The sequence below is a fragment of the Centroberyx gerrardi genome, chromosome 7 (assembly GCF_048128805.1).
Source record: "Centroberyx gerrardi isolate f3 chromosome 7, fCenGer3.hap1.cur.20231027, whole genome shotgun sequence".
Taxonomy (NCBI): Eukaryota; Metazoa; Chordata; class Actinopteri; order Beryciformes; family Berycidae; genus Centroberyx; species Centroberyx gerrardi.
The window spans coordinates 23,698,087-23,715,179 of NC_136003.1; the positions used below are offsets into that span (position 1 = coordinate 23,698,087).

The window sequence follows — 17,093 nt, forward strand, 5'->3', positions numbered from 1 at the left end:
TCTGTAGCTATGCCAGGTTCAAGCCCTGGGTTTCATATTGAGTGAAGTCAAATGAAAGAAATTCACTTACTCATGCTGTTCCACACTCAAATCCATAACTCCCAGCGTTAAATTTGCTGCATTTGCATCTGGTGAGCGTTGGGGAGGAAGTATTCACGCTTCGCTGCTTTCCCCGAGTAAAGTCCGAGATGAAAACCCCAGAGTTTGCGTGACAATGCTCTCTGGAGTGATTTTCAAGACTAGTGTTATTGGACTGTGATTTCAACATGGCTGCAGGCTCGGAGGGCTTGTTGAAGACACTCACAGTGAACGCCCCTGGCAATCAGAAAAACTCATGCAAACTTGAAATGAAATGAAACATAGAAGAATTATACATATATAAATATATCTTAAGTGAGATGTTTGTGTATGATATTATAATTGTGAAGAAAAGTGTGATATATATATAGGCCTAGATTAAATTATATACTGTAAAATGTCATCATCTCTTCAGTTTTATATATTAGTGACCATTTTGTACAGATTTTTTCCTTTTTTAATTCATCAAGAGAGATATTGCATTTCACACGGGCAGATTATTTATTCATATGCAGAACATTTTTATATTTGTTTGAAAATATTATCTGTATAGATGACAGTTAGCCTCTGTAATATACACTGGAGTTCATTTTTAAATTCTAGGGTTTTCTTTATTAGCACTCTGAGTTTGATTTTGTTTTGATTTATGAAAAGCTTTTCCCTTAAAACGCTTGTCCAGCACACTGTCTGCACCTTGGCCTCTATGTAAAGGGTCACCTTGAGGTGTAGGACCAACGCCTGTGCTTAGGGGGCTTCTCTTGCTACTACTCATTTGCTGTCAGGGGTTGTTTTCTGTTCTTTTTGTCTGTTTTTGGTTCTGCCCCATCCTGTATTTGTGATTCAGTAATGTTGGAGATAGTGAGAAACACAGATGTTGTGGTAACTACTGTGAAAGGTGAGTTTGTGGGCCCACCTGCTTCATATAGAGCCTTGCTGCTGCTGATAGATAGATTGATTTATTTGGCTTTAACTGTCCTCTGTGTGTTATGGCTGCTTGTGAACAGGAGAGGCAGCGATGTGGATGTGGATGCTCAGTGGAAAAGCATTCACAGAGAATAGAGAACAGGCTCTTTTACCATTACAACAGGTGGAAATGCATTTTTGTCGCTCATTCTGTTCCAGTCGTTGCACAAAGTGACTTTAGGTAGCAGTGAAGCTAAACCACACAATCGTTAAGTAAAACCACAGAGATGGATCAATAAGGGAATTATATGGATTTATAGCTTTTTTTTCTCTTATTTTGCCATTGTATCTTTTTTTTTTATAATGAACCTACATTCTGTAGTATGTATATGAGATTTTTACATGAATGTGTGGATGTTCAAAAATCTTGGCATCAAAAATAGAAAACAAAAACAAATCGATATGTAAATAGACCAAGTCATTCCTAGCGAGTTCAACAAATTGTTATGTCCAAAAGAAAATGTTTTATTAATAAAATATGATGGGTACAAAGGTATAAACAAAACAATGCATGTATAGTCTCAAGCAATCGCACGGTGCAGTTGAAAAAATGTTGTCTACATGTTTTCTCAAAAAAATGAGAAAGAGAGAGAGGGAGAAAAGAGGTTCCATGTTAGAGGTTTACAACTGTAGAGAATGAAACATTATTTTGGTATCTGTGACACAGGCATGCTCAATCTTACTGTGATCTGTTATGTGGTGATGATGAAGATGATGATGTCGATGATGATGATGGTGGTGGCTAAGAGTGATGAACGATTCAGAACGCTTGAATGCACCCCAACCAGAAAACCCACCAATAATGGTGTACTCTTTCCACAGAGTGATTCTCCCATTTGTAGAGTAGTGTGATATAAGAACAAAATAATACAGAAAATAGATCTATAATATAATGATATATAAATTTAAAAGCCTACCGATACTGGAGATACTAATTTATCAGTGTGGATGCCATGATATTCTGTGAGAAATGTGTGTGTTTTTCCCGTGAGAAGACAGTAGGCAGTTGAACCTGCCTTCTTTTGTACATAATTTGCTGTGATTGTGTGTCTAATAAAGTGCAGCTCTCTTGTACAGTCGTGGCGTCTGGATCTTGCTTCATGCTGAGTACTTACAGTGGGGTCAAAGGTGTCTGGTTGTCTGTTATAGGATGGCTCTTTGGAAACGTGGATACAAAGCTGTGGATGTTCAGGTCCCAACACTCACTTTGTAGAGGAAATGCAAATACTGAAATAATTGTAAAAAAGTAGGCCTATTAGGTAAAAATAAAGCTATGGGATCTTATATTTTTTTTATTTTTTAAAAGGTAAGAACAACAAATTTTGTTTTACATATAAAGCCATATGGAGCCACACAAAGTATTAAAAATGTATTTGAGTAAGATTTGGAATCAAAGTCTTGGACTGTTGCATTACAAATAATTTGTAATTATTTCTACTCAATTCTATTTACAGAGCAAAAATGTTTGAGAAAAATGAAACTTCCGTAGTTACTTCCATAGACCGGTTATGTAATTTTATATATGTACAGAACATTTTTTTTATGCTCGTTCTCTTCTCTGTATGTTTAAGTGTGATTCCAGTTGCGTTATGAAAAGTCTTGGAGCAGAAGCGGCTCAGGTGTCCTGGCGCTGTGCCGGCCACCGGCCGTCTGTCCGCCTGTATGGCGTGTTCCTCAAATCTGAGGCGGAACACAGACAGGTTTAGTGAGGTTAAAGATAGAGTTTCAGGAGCTCACAGCATGTAAAACATCAAACATGACAACACACACACATTTAATACATCCCCATCTGGCTCCTCCGGGAAGTGTCACATTACATTTACCTGTGATGATGTCCTCCAGAGCGCCATCCTTCCCCTCGCGTACCTGGGGCTTCACCTGCCGCTTCTTCAGCTCCGCTATCAGGTCCATCTGGGGCATCTTGGGCATCATAGGCGACTGGCAACGGTCCAAAAAATAACAGCCGATTATAATCCTAGATATTTCTAATCAGGCATTTTTGGGCCTTGATAGTCCATTAGTCGAGTTGTGAGTCATTAGGGTTTTAGTGAAACGTTTGGGGGACACTTGTTGTTTTAGATGATAATTTGGGGCAATATGAGGTATTTCCTGAAAAATTTTAATTGTGTGCATCTCTGGCATCACAGCAATATTCAGAAATATGCATCTGATTTTGATAAATGTTAGATCTAAAATGGCTACTTTGTATGATTAAAGTCATTTGCACAAGGATGGTTTTGCAAAATGGCAGTAAAAAAACTCTTTAGTTTCTTTAGTCAGGAACACCCCTAATGTATTTCTGTACATTTATAATAACACACCAACAACCAATCAATAATAATCTCTAATATATGATTTATATAGGGATTATATAAAGAGTGGACCTTAAATCTCCTACCTTTTGTGCCCCAGCCTTGTTGGGAGATGGTGATTCTTTTTCCTTACTGATCTCACTCTCCATTTTCTTTTTCTGCTCATTGTCCTGCTCTGCTTTCTGGGTTCAGTCAGGGACACAGGAAAGAGTTGGGATGATTCAAGCATTGGAACACATTGTAAGGGATAAATATCAGAAACCTACCGCACATCCTCACCTTGTAGGCCTTGATGAAGCGTACAAATGTGGGGAAAAACATGGAAGGCTGTGTGGTTTTGGGGTTCTCTCCGAAATACTCCACTACAGAGCCATACGCCTCCTGGAGGGAGAAAGACAGAGTGAGAGAAGATGTGACATGTTTGTTTATAGAAGGTGTGATAAGGTGTGTCAATGAAAGTTTGTTTTGGATTGTGCTCTAACCACTGCTGTCTTGCTGTCTTTGACTAAAGACTCCAACAGATCACAGTTGGTCTTGATGAAGTCCTTCAGCACCGGGCTGTCGTCCTGCACCAGGAACTCTTTCTTGGTCATCTCCATTCCCCGTTCTAGTGAGCGGATATCATGAAGAATACCGTCCAAGGATACTGAAAAAGAAACACAAATATGTTTAATCTCATGAATGATTTACAGTAGCGAAACTACATAATTATATAGTGTGAGTGTACGTATGTACCGAGGGCAGCCTTGTCCACAAAGTGTAGATCTGAGTAGAAGGAGACCAGGTCGGGGTATTTCTCCTGGACGATGCTGGTGATGAAGTGAAGCAGCGTCTGGGAGCGATCTGTGGACTTGGTCTCCAGCAGCTGAAAAGTAAAGACAATGATGGAGTGGATTTTTTTTTAAGGATTTCAAGGTGTTTTTCATTGTTTTTAAGGTACTCCGAATGTTTGTCTTGAAGTGCAAGAGTCAGTATGTAAAAGCAGGACTACTTACAAGGTCCAGACTCTGCAGACGAAACCCGTAGGCTGTGCCCCTCTTGCTGCTGTTCATATAGTTACCAAAGGCTAGAATGATCTGAAGGAGAACAGATGAGATGACTTACACACACTCACAGATTTTGGATGCTCCATTTGCACGCTGTAGTCTCTTTTACTTACTTCTAACATCTTCTTCAGTTTGTCGGAAGACTTTATGGACATGGAAGCAGAAATGATCGAGTTCAATTGCTGTGGATGAGGAAAAAACAAAAGAAATACATTAGTTTTAGAACCTAAATCTCAAGTCACACGCACAACTGAAAAGTCGCCTTCCCAACGGTTACAGTCCGCTTGACAAACTGACCGGCTGCAGACGCTTGACAGTCTCCGGGAAGTTGCCCATGAAGGTGAGGGTGTTTATTCGCTGGCTCAGACGAGGAATCTTCCCGAAGCGAATCATAAATTGGTCTTCGTCAGACAGCTCCTCCATTGGACGGCCCTCCTTCTCGTAGTTGAGCAGCAGCTTCACTTCATAGTCTGATGGTATGAACCGCTCCAGTAACTCCAGGAAGTCTAAGGTCAAAGTCCGCTGGTCATACCTGGACAGAGAGTGGTGAATATAGTAACATTTGGACAGTTAGGATAGAAAGCGCAAAGGACGAGTCTCAAAAATGTCAGGTGGAGAATAGAGAGAATGAAGACACATGGATGGAACAATACAGCAGATGGTCAGAGAAGTTCGTACCTCTCTATGGCAGTGCAGATGTCAGGCGGGCTCATTCCCCCCTTGCGCAGCGTGATGGCCAGATTCTTGGCCTTGTTGGGCTCGATCAGCGACACCTTGCTGGGGGTCTTCTGGGCCACCTTCTTCTTTACAGAGGACAGGTCTGCTGGGGCAGCCTGGGCCTTGGTCTTAAACTGCTCCTCAAACATCTCCATGTTCAACTCCTGATATACACAGAGAGCGAGAGGTGGATGGTAAGAGATAGGAAGCAGAGAGGGTTAGGGGGGAAAACAAATCGTTGTTGGGTATTCTCACATCAAACTGCAGTATTCTGTCAGGATATACAGTGCATGTAGAGAATGGAGTGTGGGCCCTCTTACCCCTAAGATCTGCTCGTCATCCAGCTCGTTGAAGACAGTGCCTGACACCTGGTTGGGTTTTAAAGCCTGCCAGTTTAATAATGGCATCCTGAACTTGGTCTGGATGGGCTTCCTGCTCTTAAACCCTGAGGAAAGAGGGAGTGATACAAAGAGAGAGAACATGAGAGAGAGGACAAATGGTGTAAGATCTTTGCTAATCCATTGCATGACAGGCGATTGTTTTCCAACTTATGATGCTTGTCGGTACATCTTAGAGCCTATCGTCAACCCTTTCCTTCTCAGTCAGTCTCCTTACCAGGCTGAGCATTGGGTGCTCCAGGCGGAGGCGGGGGTCCACTGCCAGGCGGGGGAGGGGGAGGTGGCAGACCTCCTCCGGGAGCGGGAGGAGGCGGAGGTGGAGGTGGGACAGCTCCGCCAGCCCCCGGTGGAGGTGGAGGTGGCGGTGGAGGTGGGACAGCTCCGCCAGCTCCTGGTGGAGGTGGAGGTGGAGGCGGAGGAGGAGGAGACGCAATCTCCCCTGGACAACCAGGCAGGGGAGGGGGTGGAGGAGGAGGGGGCGGAGCGGCGGAGGCGGGGAGGCTGGACGCTGAGGAGGCAGAATCGGGAGCATCGTGGCCTTGGGCGCCGGGGCGGGGGGGATCAGAGGCCGGCGCCGGGACGTATTCGACCACGGTGACGGGCACCACCTGGATGTCCAAACCCCCCGAGGCGGTGCGTCCCAACCGGATCAGACCCTTGTCCTGCAGCTCCTGGACCTTCTGCTCCAGCTCTGAGGAGCTCAGAGGGGAAGTCTGGGTCAAACGATCCCTGTCCCGCTCCCTCTCCCTGTCCAGCTCCCGCTCCCTCTCCCTCTGCTGCAGGGTACTGACCTGGGAACAGGACTCTCGCAGGCTTTCCTGTAACACACACACACACACACACACACACACATAGATACATAAGTTATCTCCACAAGAAGGAAGTTTCGTGTTTAAACAGCAGGAGGAGATTCATCTGAGAAGATAGGTGCAAATACTCTCTTATCTTTGAATTTTTAAATTAAAAAGATGACTTATTGAAATAAAGTCAACTGCCATCATTTTAACCTGATTTCAGTAAATCATTGCAAGAGTGGTGCACCTCTCTTGGCTAATTAATCTCATTAAACCATGTACAGGTCATGGGGCAGTACTTACCTTGAGCAGCTCAGTCTCCTTGGTGGCCTGCATGAGCAGAGTTTCTAGCTCAGTCATTCTCTCTGCAGTCTGACTCTCAATCTCCTGTAGCCTGGCACTCAGCTACAACACAACACATAAACAACACCAACAGCATTTAACAACCTACACCATCATGGACAATTTGCAGGAATTTGCCTCTCCTTTATCTCGATTTCTTTCATTTTTCATTTGGTCTGTGTATTCATGGCTGACCTGTGAGTTGTGCTCCTGCAGGTCGTCCACATGCTCCAGCACCCCTCCTCTGTTCTCAGCATCCTCCAGCAGGGCTCCTACATCAAACACATTGTCCAGGTAGGCCTGGATCTGGACCTGCAGCTTCTCACTCTCTGTCAGCTTCAGACTCTAACACACACACACACATACACACACACATTAAGTATCATAGCACGAGTCAAGTCAATTAGGGACTTGATCGCTCAACCATCTTGTGAAACAGCAAAAAACCCTGCTTACCTCCAGATACTGGTCTAATCCGTGGTGAGTAAACTCATACTGCAGATGGACCCGGAAGTTCATGTTCTCCACTGAATGGACCACGATGTTTATGAACTGCATGCAAGCCACCTGAAGATGGAGGCAATCACATACGGCAATTAATTACCAGTCAGCCTCTCAGTATATGTGGGAAACTATCAGGCAGATAGTAAGTTTGTGGACCTACCATGAAGTCGATGTTGCTGTCATCATTGGTGAAGTACTCCATCAGTTTCTCAAAGCGGTTCTTTTCTCTGCTCACCTAAGATAAGAGGATAGGCATAGACATATCTAAATGTTTACAGGAATATTCATTTACATTGCTGCCCACATGGGGGCGTAAGCAGCCAGGTCGCCCGACTTACTCTGACCATAAACGCAGACTGTTTTTTGATAACTGATATCCATTACATGTGGCAACCTTTTCAACAATGCATGCATCAGGTATATTTCGTAGTTCTTCATTGTACTTGTGTTTAGAATTCCAACATGCACGTACACACACACACACACACACACACACACATACACAGACACACGCAACTCAGTTCTACATGAGTTCTAAACATGACCACAGTGCATGTGAGGGGTGGACTGTGTCAGTCATAATAAGATGAGTAATAGGAGAGGGGAAGTCTGGAACAATGGTATGACTGAATGAGCAACAGTCAAATGGGAACATGCAATGTGATGAAATTAATAATATAAACTCTTCTCACCTCTTTGAAGTTGTCAAAGGCAGAGAGAATGATGTCATGTCCCCCTCTGACGAGGCACACGGCAGCCAACAGCTCCAACACGAGGGCTTTGGTCCTGTCACAGAGGAGGGGGGTAAGATATGGGTCGACAGATGGATAACACACACACACACACACACTCACACAAATGCACTTACCTGGGATTCCTGCTGTTGAGACTGAGGGTGATCTCGTTGACACAGCGTGGATGAGTCATCACCAGGTTAAAACCCGACTGCAAGCAAAAGAAGAACATAAGCAGCTGACCCAAGAGAGCTGATGTGTTCAAAAAAGTGCAGAAAATGTGTGTTGTGTGTTTTGTTTCCGTGTGTAGTCGGAGTGTAGGCTTGTCAGAGAAGAGCTACACTGCAAAAAACAAGTCATTTAATCAACAGCAAGTCATTTAATCTGACATTAAGTCTTTTCCAGCAAACAAGTGAAAACAATGTACTGAAACAAGTGAAACTGCAGTGGAGACAAGTGGACTTATGTCACCCCACTGGAAGAATCTAATTTCATGACTGAATATGACATGAATGACTTGTTCAGATGGATTGGTTTTGCAGCGTAAGGGAAGAAGTCCGGGTGTAAGACTCTACCTGGTAGTTCATGATGGCTCGCAGACACATTATGCATACATGCACGTCGTCTCTCTGGGTGGCTAAATGGGGCTTTTTATGAATCTTGTTCACCAGAGTGGTGCTTAACCTGCAAAGGGAATACAAGAATAGGGAGACGTGAGCTAAGAAAAACGACGTGCAAATGGTTACATGCTGAGGCCCAGATCTGCTAAGAGGGGTGCAAGTTATTACCACGTACAAAAATAATGGTTGTAACTGTCTGCAATTCTGTCATGCAAATGAGTTTGACCATAGTTAGTAGTTAGCCAATTATAACAAGACCCCAGGCGCTGTTTTGATCTTCCACTGTGCGTGTCTGACAGCTGAAACATGGCATCAGGTGGAAGGGGAAAAAAAGAATGAACTTCTCAACAAATGAGCGAAGAATATGTGTGAAGGAGGCTGCGAAATATTAATGTATTCTTCATGGTGGCAATGTCTCCATGTCAAGAGGAACTGCTGTCTAGCAAATAAATACCTGTGAAATTTAATGAGGTGGGGAGCAATAAAGAAAGTGTCATATAATTAATCTCCGTAACACTGAAACATCTGAAAAGGCATATTGATTAGGTTAAAAACACATTTAGTTGGCGCCCCCAATTTGCTGCATATTTTATAGTAACAAAAAGCTTCTACATTTGGTTAATTAATCAGAGCCATCACTTTTTATGAGTGCATCTGCATTAGTGAAGCCACACACATTTAGTAGATCTGGGCCTGAATATGCAATTAAAAAGACTGATTTGCAGAAAGACAGAGATAAGGTTCGGCTCGACACAGTTCAGCCCCTCTGAGACATTACACCGTGATCACGCCGTTTCTCCCTTGTATGATTCTGTTTTACGTTTGTATGTGCAATCATTTGAAGTTGAAAGTTCCCTTTTGGTCAGAATTCATAATGCAGAGTTCACTATGTATACAATCTCATCATGTATACAACATCTTTGGGTTCTTCATATGATCATTTGTGAATTATGGACATCAATCTAACTCATAACTTATTGACTCCGCTGATCCTTGCTGCTGTACCTGACTAATCCTTCATGTCAGGAGGTTCCTACCTTACAGTCAGGGCCCGAGCCGCTCTGCTCATGCCATGTGACTGGGAGCTGCTGGTGGTCTTATTCAAGTCTTCCATTGACCTCTCTGTAGGCTTTCCTCTCTCCGACAGTGTGCCGCCATTCTCAAGTCCCTCTGTGTCAAACCTGCGGAAACGTTTATACATACAGGATGAACATACATACAGATATGTATCATTTTACTGGACAAGCGCCACCGGTTTCTGAGAGAGAGTTCATATGCTGCTGGCACTCACGTGGCATCGCTCTGTGCATGGGACAGGTACTCCACCAAAATATCCAGACCTTTATTCTCCTCATTGAGAAACTCCTGGGCCCATCTAGAGAGAAACAGAGAGAATGGATTGAGCACATTTTTGTTGTTATGTACTATATATTCTGTGCTCAGATTGGTTTTCTTTGCTCTGCTGCACACTGGACTCAAACTGCCTATTAAGCATCAAACCAGTGGGGCCCATCCTGACTTCACATGCTCACCCGATGTGATTGGTACGAAGGGAAATCTCCAAGTCTTTAAGGACCTGGGTGGCATCCTGGATCCGCTTCTTCAGCTGGAACAAGAGAGAGTCAGTATTCATGAGCCTTTGTGGACTGAGAAGACTTAAAAAGTGTTAAATATGAAAACAAGGTGAGGTTTTGCACCCACCCTGCGTGGCACCCCTCCTTGGTCGTGGTAGAAGCTCTTGATCTTGGTCAGATAGGTGGAGGGGGGGCTCTTCACCTGGAAGCGCTCCTGGGACAGACGGCGTCACAGAGGACAAGGTCAAAGTTTGCATTTGACAGAACTAGCAGTGCACAGTGTCTATAGTTAGCATCGCTTGTGCTATTAAACACAACGGCCACAAACCGCTCTCTGTTTCCATGCCGACGCCTCTAAGGCATCCGTTGCCACCACAAGAGTCTTGTTGCAGGGTTTTACACTGCGCTCTGCTCTGTACCACACATCCATTTGGGAGTTTTATGTAAATGTACAGTGCAGTACAGTGTTTCATTACTGTGCTCCAGTGAACAGAACTGTAAAGCTTAATAAGATAATGGTATGTTAAGGTCTAAATGTGAAACCAGCTCTTAATCAGTGCTTTACGTTTTAGGTAATAGTGCTCTTACCTGATCACAGACCAGCTCCCACTTCTTTTCATTGTCATACTGACTCAGTAGCTTCAGTTTATCTGGGGGCAAGTTCATGTAGCTCTGAAAGAGAAGAGAGAGGCCGGTAAAAACCTACAGAAACTGAAGTGATCAGCTGGATTATGTACTTCAGAATGTGATTTTGGGAGGATGCAGCAGGAATATTATATATATGTATTTATTATTTCTGGCACATAATTGTCAGGTTGTAGCTTAAGGATTCTTTTTGTTCTGCATTTCATGTTAAGGCCTCTACTGCCGTTCAGCACGTAATTATTCCACATCGTCATTTGAGCGTCGCTCCTGCGTATGCTGTGATGTCAAATGTTATCAGACCGCAAATGCTTCTTCAGAGTAAAGCAGAAGGATGAAACTGCCAGGCTGAACCACAGAGATGACTCAGTGTTTACATGTATGTATTGATGGTTGTCAATGGGTACGATCTGCTGCAGAACACACAATACAATTTTGTACTGGTACATAACGTTTCGAGAAATGATTGAATCTACCCTTTCAGAGCCTATATGTATGTGACAATTAAGTCTAAAAATTCTCACTAGAATGCCCATACTGAAGCCCATACTGACGATTGTCCTGGGTTAATGAAACGAGGCACATACAGTGGCATGAAAATGTATGTGAACCCACTCCACTACTAAGCAATTCATTTTTTTTTTTTAACAAACTTGACTTAAAGAGAGATCATCATAAAAGTTCTAACACTCATAAAGAATGGTGTGGTGCGGCAAATAATGCAGAAGTCAAAACCTTTCATCATTCACTCATCAAAAAATAGTCAAATTCAATTATCTACATTTAACTAAATACTCTCACATGCTAGATTTTTTTCTTTTCATTATGAGTTTGTACTGTCACGCACATTTCTATAAGCTGCTCTTCACTTTATGAAGCACTTTGCACGGATCTCAGGAACCCCCCACCTTCACAAAAAAAAAACAAAAAAAAAAAAAACAAATCAGAAACTATGCAAATGAATATAGTTTGAGCGGCTATATACTGAAAGCAGGTGGGGCGATTTTCGTGGGTTTAGCTCGACTCAACCTCTGCCTATAAATGCCATTTCTGAGTAATCGCTCTCTTCCTATGGTGAGGCGTGACATGTAATGTGTAATGTATTTAGAGACAGCGCCCCCATCCAAAGGGAATGAGTCATAAGTCATTGAATGGCTTAATGAATGTGGAAACAATATAAACCGTACTATGGCTGTCCCATTCACCAGAGCTCAACCCAATTGAACAATTATGGAAGATTCTGGACTAAATGAAGGAATTTCTCGGGGAAGAAAGATGTTGTATCCTTCAAATAGACTTAAAATCTATCTCAAAGGCCACTCAAGCTGTTCTGCTTTGAGCCAATCACCCTAATGAGACATTCAGTGTTGATGTTTATTGGGATAGTTACCTGTAATCTCAACTGTACATAGGTTTAAGACAAAATTAGCGCAAGTATGCATGGTCGTGAACTGCTACCCAGCATTATGAGAGACTGACCTACACTAAAATATGTTGTTAAAATTATTGTTTTATTCTTTTTTTAATTGGTGTGAATCTGTTACTAAAAGTTACTGTTCTTGGTAAGGAGTATGTTTGATCATTTTCTGATGAGTAACTTAAATAATGAAAGAAAATGTCATATCGCATCATCGTTTACCTTTTAGAACTTTAGGATTATTTTATACATGGATTTTAAATAAAACAAAAGTTGAAAGCTCTTTGGCTACTGTTGATGTGCATTGAGCATGTAATCCTATTCTTCATTGGGTGTTATTAGAAGGCATTTTTGAATCTTGACTCTACCAATGAGGGTGTGGTTGTACAGTGTGCATGCTCAAGCAACAGTTTGTGGTTTTGTTTTTCACACAAAAGAAGAAAAAAGAAAGAAAAAACGGAAATGGCCTCTTGCCTTGCTGGGGAGTAACAGGTTTGTGTTTGGTGGGGTGAGGGAGGGGTCCCATGGTGGTTTTTGTAGGACAACACTTATAACAGAAAAAACACAGTAAGACTGGTGTGCATGTTCATTTGCATTGACTGACATGAACATCAAGGGTGTCACAATTTAGAGAGACAGTGTAGAAACTAAGGGGAAGTCCAATTCTCAGGTCCTGGCTGAGTTACTCAAAATCTGGACTCCCAATTCAACATGATCACTTCTCTCTCTCTTGCCGTGCCTCTTATACACAGTTAGGGACAGATGGCACAGGATGATGTGTGTTTAGATTTTAGATTAATAGGAATTTGGTGAAGGGGGAAGTGAGGTCATACTCTCACATCACGCAGAGGGACTGCAGGGCAGGAAACAGGCAGAGGCCGCACTGGTTCAGTTTCAGAGAGGATCTGCACAATCTGTCACACATATATTCCTAAATAGTTTCCCCAAAACCGTAATGATGATTACAAAAATGAAATCGCTTTGTGACTCGTGTCTTCAAGCATGATGACATGTGCATTCTCAGAGGAACAAAGGGTTTGTCATCTGAGTGTAAATGAAAAGGTTGGTGGATGATATTTAGGAGAAGAAAGTGTTTAGCGATGAGTCAGACATGAACTTTTGTCAGTTGTGATTGTTGTGAAATTCCAGAAACTTTCCCCTTTTTCAGGATTTTTGATACAACTTTGGGAATTTTGAGGTAAATTTTAGAATTATGGACACTTTCGGAATGTATATATTACTTTAGAATATTTTGAACATTATTATTGATTGTCTTTGTACCTATATTATATTGGAAAGGAAAAAAATACTTAATGAGAGAGAATCCTGAGAAGGCGTGATGCTGTTTTAAAACTGTTTGCCAACTTTTCATTTTCTTTTACAGCAAATGCCACTACTGTCAGTTTAAATAAGGATCATTTCTCAGACAAAGGGACTCTCACACTCAGAAAAGGTTACTAAGACAAAAAAAAGTAAAGTTGTTGGCCAATACTCTTTCTAGTTACCATCCTCTAAAGGGGAAACATCTTGCTGTTGTTGTTCTCTTTATGTGGCTCCTGCTTCAGCGCTGTTGTGTCTGCAGACATTGACAACAACCTGCTGAATGTCACTAATTAGTTCTCCTGGTTGAACTGATCAGCTAACAGGTGAAGTCAGATAAAGGTGAGTTTGAGTTTGAGCTCGCAAGTGGGAGCTAACCTTTAAAGATCAGTTTTGTCAGAGAGAAATGTTTTATACATCCTCAGATTCCTTGGACAGTTCATCCTGTGTGTCTCCTTTTGAAAACATTCATTATTGTCTCCCATAGCCAAGAGACAGAAGAGGAGATTTTGTCCCACTCATAACCTGTGATGTCACACCAAAGCACCATATGGAAAGATGGTGAAGTTTTATTTTTCTGCGAGGGAGCAGATAGCAGCGCTACAGCAGCACCGTATAAAATAAAAAATATATAAATCTAATTTCGATGTAAAACTTCAGACAAACTTTTTTATGAGTTCACATTCTCAAACTTCTAATCGATGTTAATGGAGCAGCTGCAGGCTATTTGTCAGCCTGACGTAACAGCTTAGAGCCTTGGTTCTCTTGGTTATTTCTGTTTGTTAATACGAGTTAGACTATCCTAAACCATAAAAATCAGATTCTTAAATTGATTGGTATTCCACTCCATTTGGTGTTTTTCCACCACATCTAAAAATAATGTATCAAAAATAAAGTCAGATTCAAGTGCTTTGTCATCCCTGACACTAAATAACATAGGTTTTGATAGCCTGCCTTATTTTGAATACTTAAAATATTCATCACCTTCATCAGGCTGCATGTTTTTCCAAGTTGTTGCAAAAATGTCGAAATAATGATGAAACATTTTGCCTTCCGGTCTTATGGTCTTTCTCATGTAAACTGTGTTGCTCAACTTCCTCTTGGGGCCAGCTGCCCAGGCAGCTCCAACAGACGCTTTCAAATGAACAAGAGTGAATGAAACAAGCCAATTTGATGAAGCCGACCACAATTGTTGGTCAGTTTGTTGATGACTTATCTCCACTACTCTCCACTGGCTACTACCAATTTTCCACTCCACTTTTGTGCGAACATCATTGGGCAAAGTGACAGGTCAAATCACTCCTTGCTAGATCTTGTGCCATTCAGATGGCTTGTTAAGTGGCTCTCTGAGCTCACCAGACACACTGCCCTCTGGATCCAAGTATCTTAAAAGACTATGATGAGATTGCCAATGGGAAAAAAAGGCTAACGTAATGTCCTGTGTGTTCAGTCAAATTGGTGTTTGGCAGCTCAAATCACTATAGTCAGAGTGCAAAAATGCTCAAGACACAAATCAGAGTACTTGCTACTTATTATAAGCTGTAAACTGATAAATTTGATGTATGTTTTTTTCTTAGCCTCTTTGCCATGTGTACCTTCATAATCTTCTTAGCCTCTACATGTAAATACCTAACTGGCATTGTGCAAGAAATATAGCAAGTGTATGAAGTCTGTATTGTCATGTGTTGTGCAGGGTGTGTGCCCTCTGCCCTCCTCTCTGCTCACTCACCAGCACCACGTTGAAGCGCCCCTCCAGCTCCTCCTCTGGGGGCATGGGCAGTTTGGGGGGAGCCGGCTGCTTCTTCTGCAGGGTCGGCGTGGGGTCGCTCATGCCCGAACCGGCCCCTACTGAGTTCCTGGCCTCCCGGCCCTCGGCCTGCTCCTGCTCCATGCCCCCTGACGCCACATTCCCCATCACTAATCTCCACAAGTAATCCAGGAGGAAAGATTGAGGTAAACTCCCTCTCCTGAGAATTCGGTGTATTCCGAAAACAAGAGCGAGCCCGCGACTCTACAAACACTCCAAAACTCAGCGAGGAAAAAAATCGTAAAAATCGCAAGCAGGCCTAAATCAAACCACGTCCTCTGTTTTTTGCCCTTTGGCCTTTCAGTGAGAGCAACATCAAGCCACCGGCCTACTGCATCTGCCTCGGTCCTGAGGAGAGGGAGGCTGACGAAACAAGGCTGCTCACCCTCATGTCTGTCCTCTCTTCAACCTGTCCCTCTCTCTCACAACCTAACAAACCTTGAAAGTGCCTGCTGTTATGGCACTCTGAAAACGACCCGCCTCTATCTTCCCTCGCTGCTCTTTACACCAGTTGACCGAGAACTCCTCTGGTGAGATCAGCACAGAGGGCTGCGAGAGGAAGAAGTTGGGGACTTTGACACACACTGCAGCACAGACAGAAACCGCAGCAGCACAAAAGCAGAAGAGTAACTTCCTGTACGAGGTAGCAGCAAACACACAGAGGCTGGGGGTGGAGAGGGCCGGGCGGAAGATGAACGCGGTACAGGCAGGGCGCATGGCAGGAGGATGGAGGTGAGGTGTGGGGACGGGAGAGAGCAGTGACAGTGTCCGAGGATGAGAGACACAGATATGCAGGCATTACACAAACGTAAGGTGAAGAAAAGCAACTCACTGAGACAACTTTTCCTCCCTTTACCATGAATCCACCTGCTTTGAAATATAAAAGTTATTAATTTTCTTGGAGCTAACTTCCTTTCCATTTAGCCTAAGTAATTCTGACCATTTCCATTCACATGTGACTGAATTGTTTGTGTGTTGTTTTGTGTCAGGTGAGGTGCACTTTGGGTAAGGCAGAGAGGATTGTCCAATAGCGTCACACTGTGTTTGAAGCCGACTCCTACAGGGAGTGCTGCTGCCTTCAAGGTCTCCTCGTGAATTCCTGATTCCTGCTGTTTGGAAATCATAAATCAAAACAGCAGCAGAATGAAGAGGAGAAAGTGTGCATCAGGCATGTAATTGGTATTTTAATTAGTTAAATAGAAAAAAGCTACATATCATAGTAGAATACATTACTTTTATCATCAGTTGCTGACATGGCTTCTGTGCCCGCCAGACTGATGCCCCCAAAACATCATTTCTCTGCAACTTTGGTAGCATAGACAACTACAACTTTCCCAGTTGTATTTATCACTTTGATGGATCATTCATGTGCACTTTAACTCCTAAGTACTATATTTCAAACAACACTTTGAGGCAACATATCATCCCAGGGAGTGCCAGTGCCTGTTGGTATTATGTGTCCAGGTATAACTCTGAGAATAACAAATTATTTATTATTGATTAACTTGGCTGAACATTACTACCAGGAAAAATCTGACCAATAACAGCTATTTGAATGAATAAAAACTGTTATTTGATACCAATGCCACGCTGCGCCCAGCAGCGGGCGCACTTTCACTTTCGCCTTGTTGTTTATGATGCCTTCAAGTGTTGTCGGAAATATTGTAATTGTGAGGTGAATGCACGTTACCGACCCAACACAGTGGTACATACGACTGGGAAAAGCCGGAGTTATCCGGTGATATCCAAGTTGTCGTCTGTGACGTTTAGGGGCGGGGAGCATGGATGACGTGCCAAAATGTGCTGGTTAAAGTGATGTTTACAG

At 42.8% G+C, this 17,093-nt stretch overlaps 1 protein-coding gene across 2 annotated transcripts; it reads right to left on the bottom strand.

Moving 5' to 3' along the window:
- Nucleotides 1–2,318: 2,318 nt before the first annotated feature.
- Nucleotides 2,319–15,818, bottom strand: fmnl1a (formin-like 1a). Of its 2 annotated transcripts, XR_013504973.1 has the most exons (26): nt 15,191–15,818; nt 10,671–10,754; nt 10,210–10,296; nt 10,041–10,114; nt 9,800–9,883; nt 9,546–9,689; nt 8,464–8,572; nt 8,023–8,099; nt 7,847–7,940; nt 7,315–7,389; nt 7,107–7,217; nt 6,846–6,995; nt 6,612–6,713; nt 5,732–6,332; nt 5,437–5,561; nt 5,078–5,280; nt 4,697–4,931; nt 4,513–4,581; nt 4,349–4,429; nt 4,089–4,218; nt 3,836–3,999; nt 3,633–3,734; nt 3,440–3,535; nt 2,865–2,979; nt 2,535–2,721; nt 2,319–2,478 (listed from the first exon to the last, which is right to left on the bottom strand). XR_013504973.1 is itself a non-coding variant. In XM_071925715.2 (25 exons), exons 1-25 carry the CDS (start codon nt 15,374–15,376, stop codon nt 2,657–2,659), a joined length of 3,363 nt encoding a protein of 1,120 aa, XP_071781816.2. In that variant the 5' UTR covers nt 15,377–15,818; the 3' UTR covers nt 2,319–2,656. The 2 variants fall into 2 exon arrangements, 1 of the variants encoding a protein (XP_071781816.2); XM_071925715.2 differs by having other exon boundaries at nt 2,319–2,721.
- Between the last annotated feature and the right edge of the window lie 1,275 nt (nt 15,819–17,093).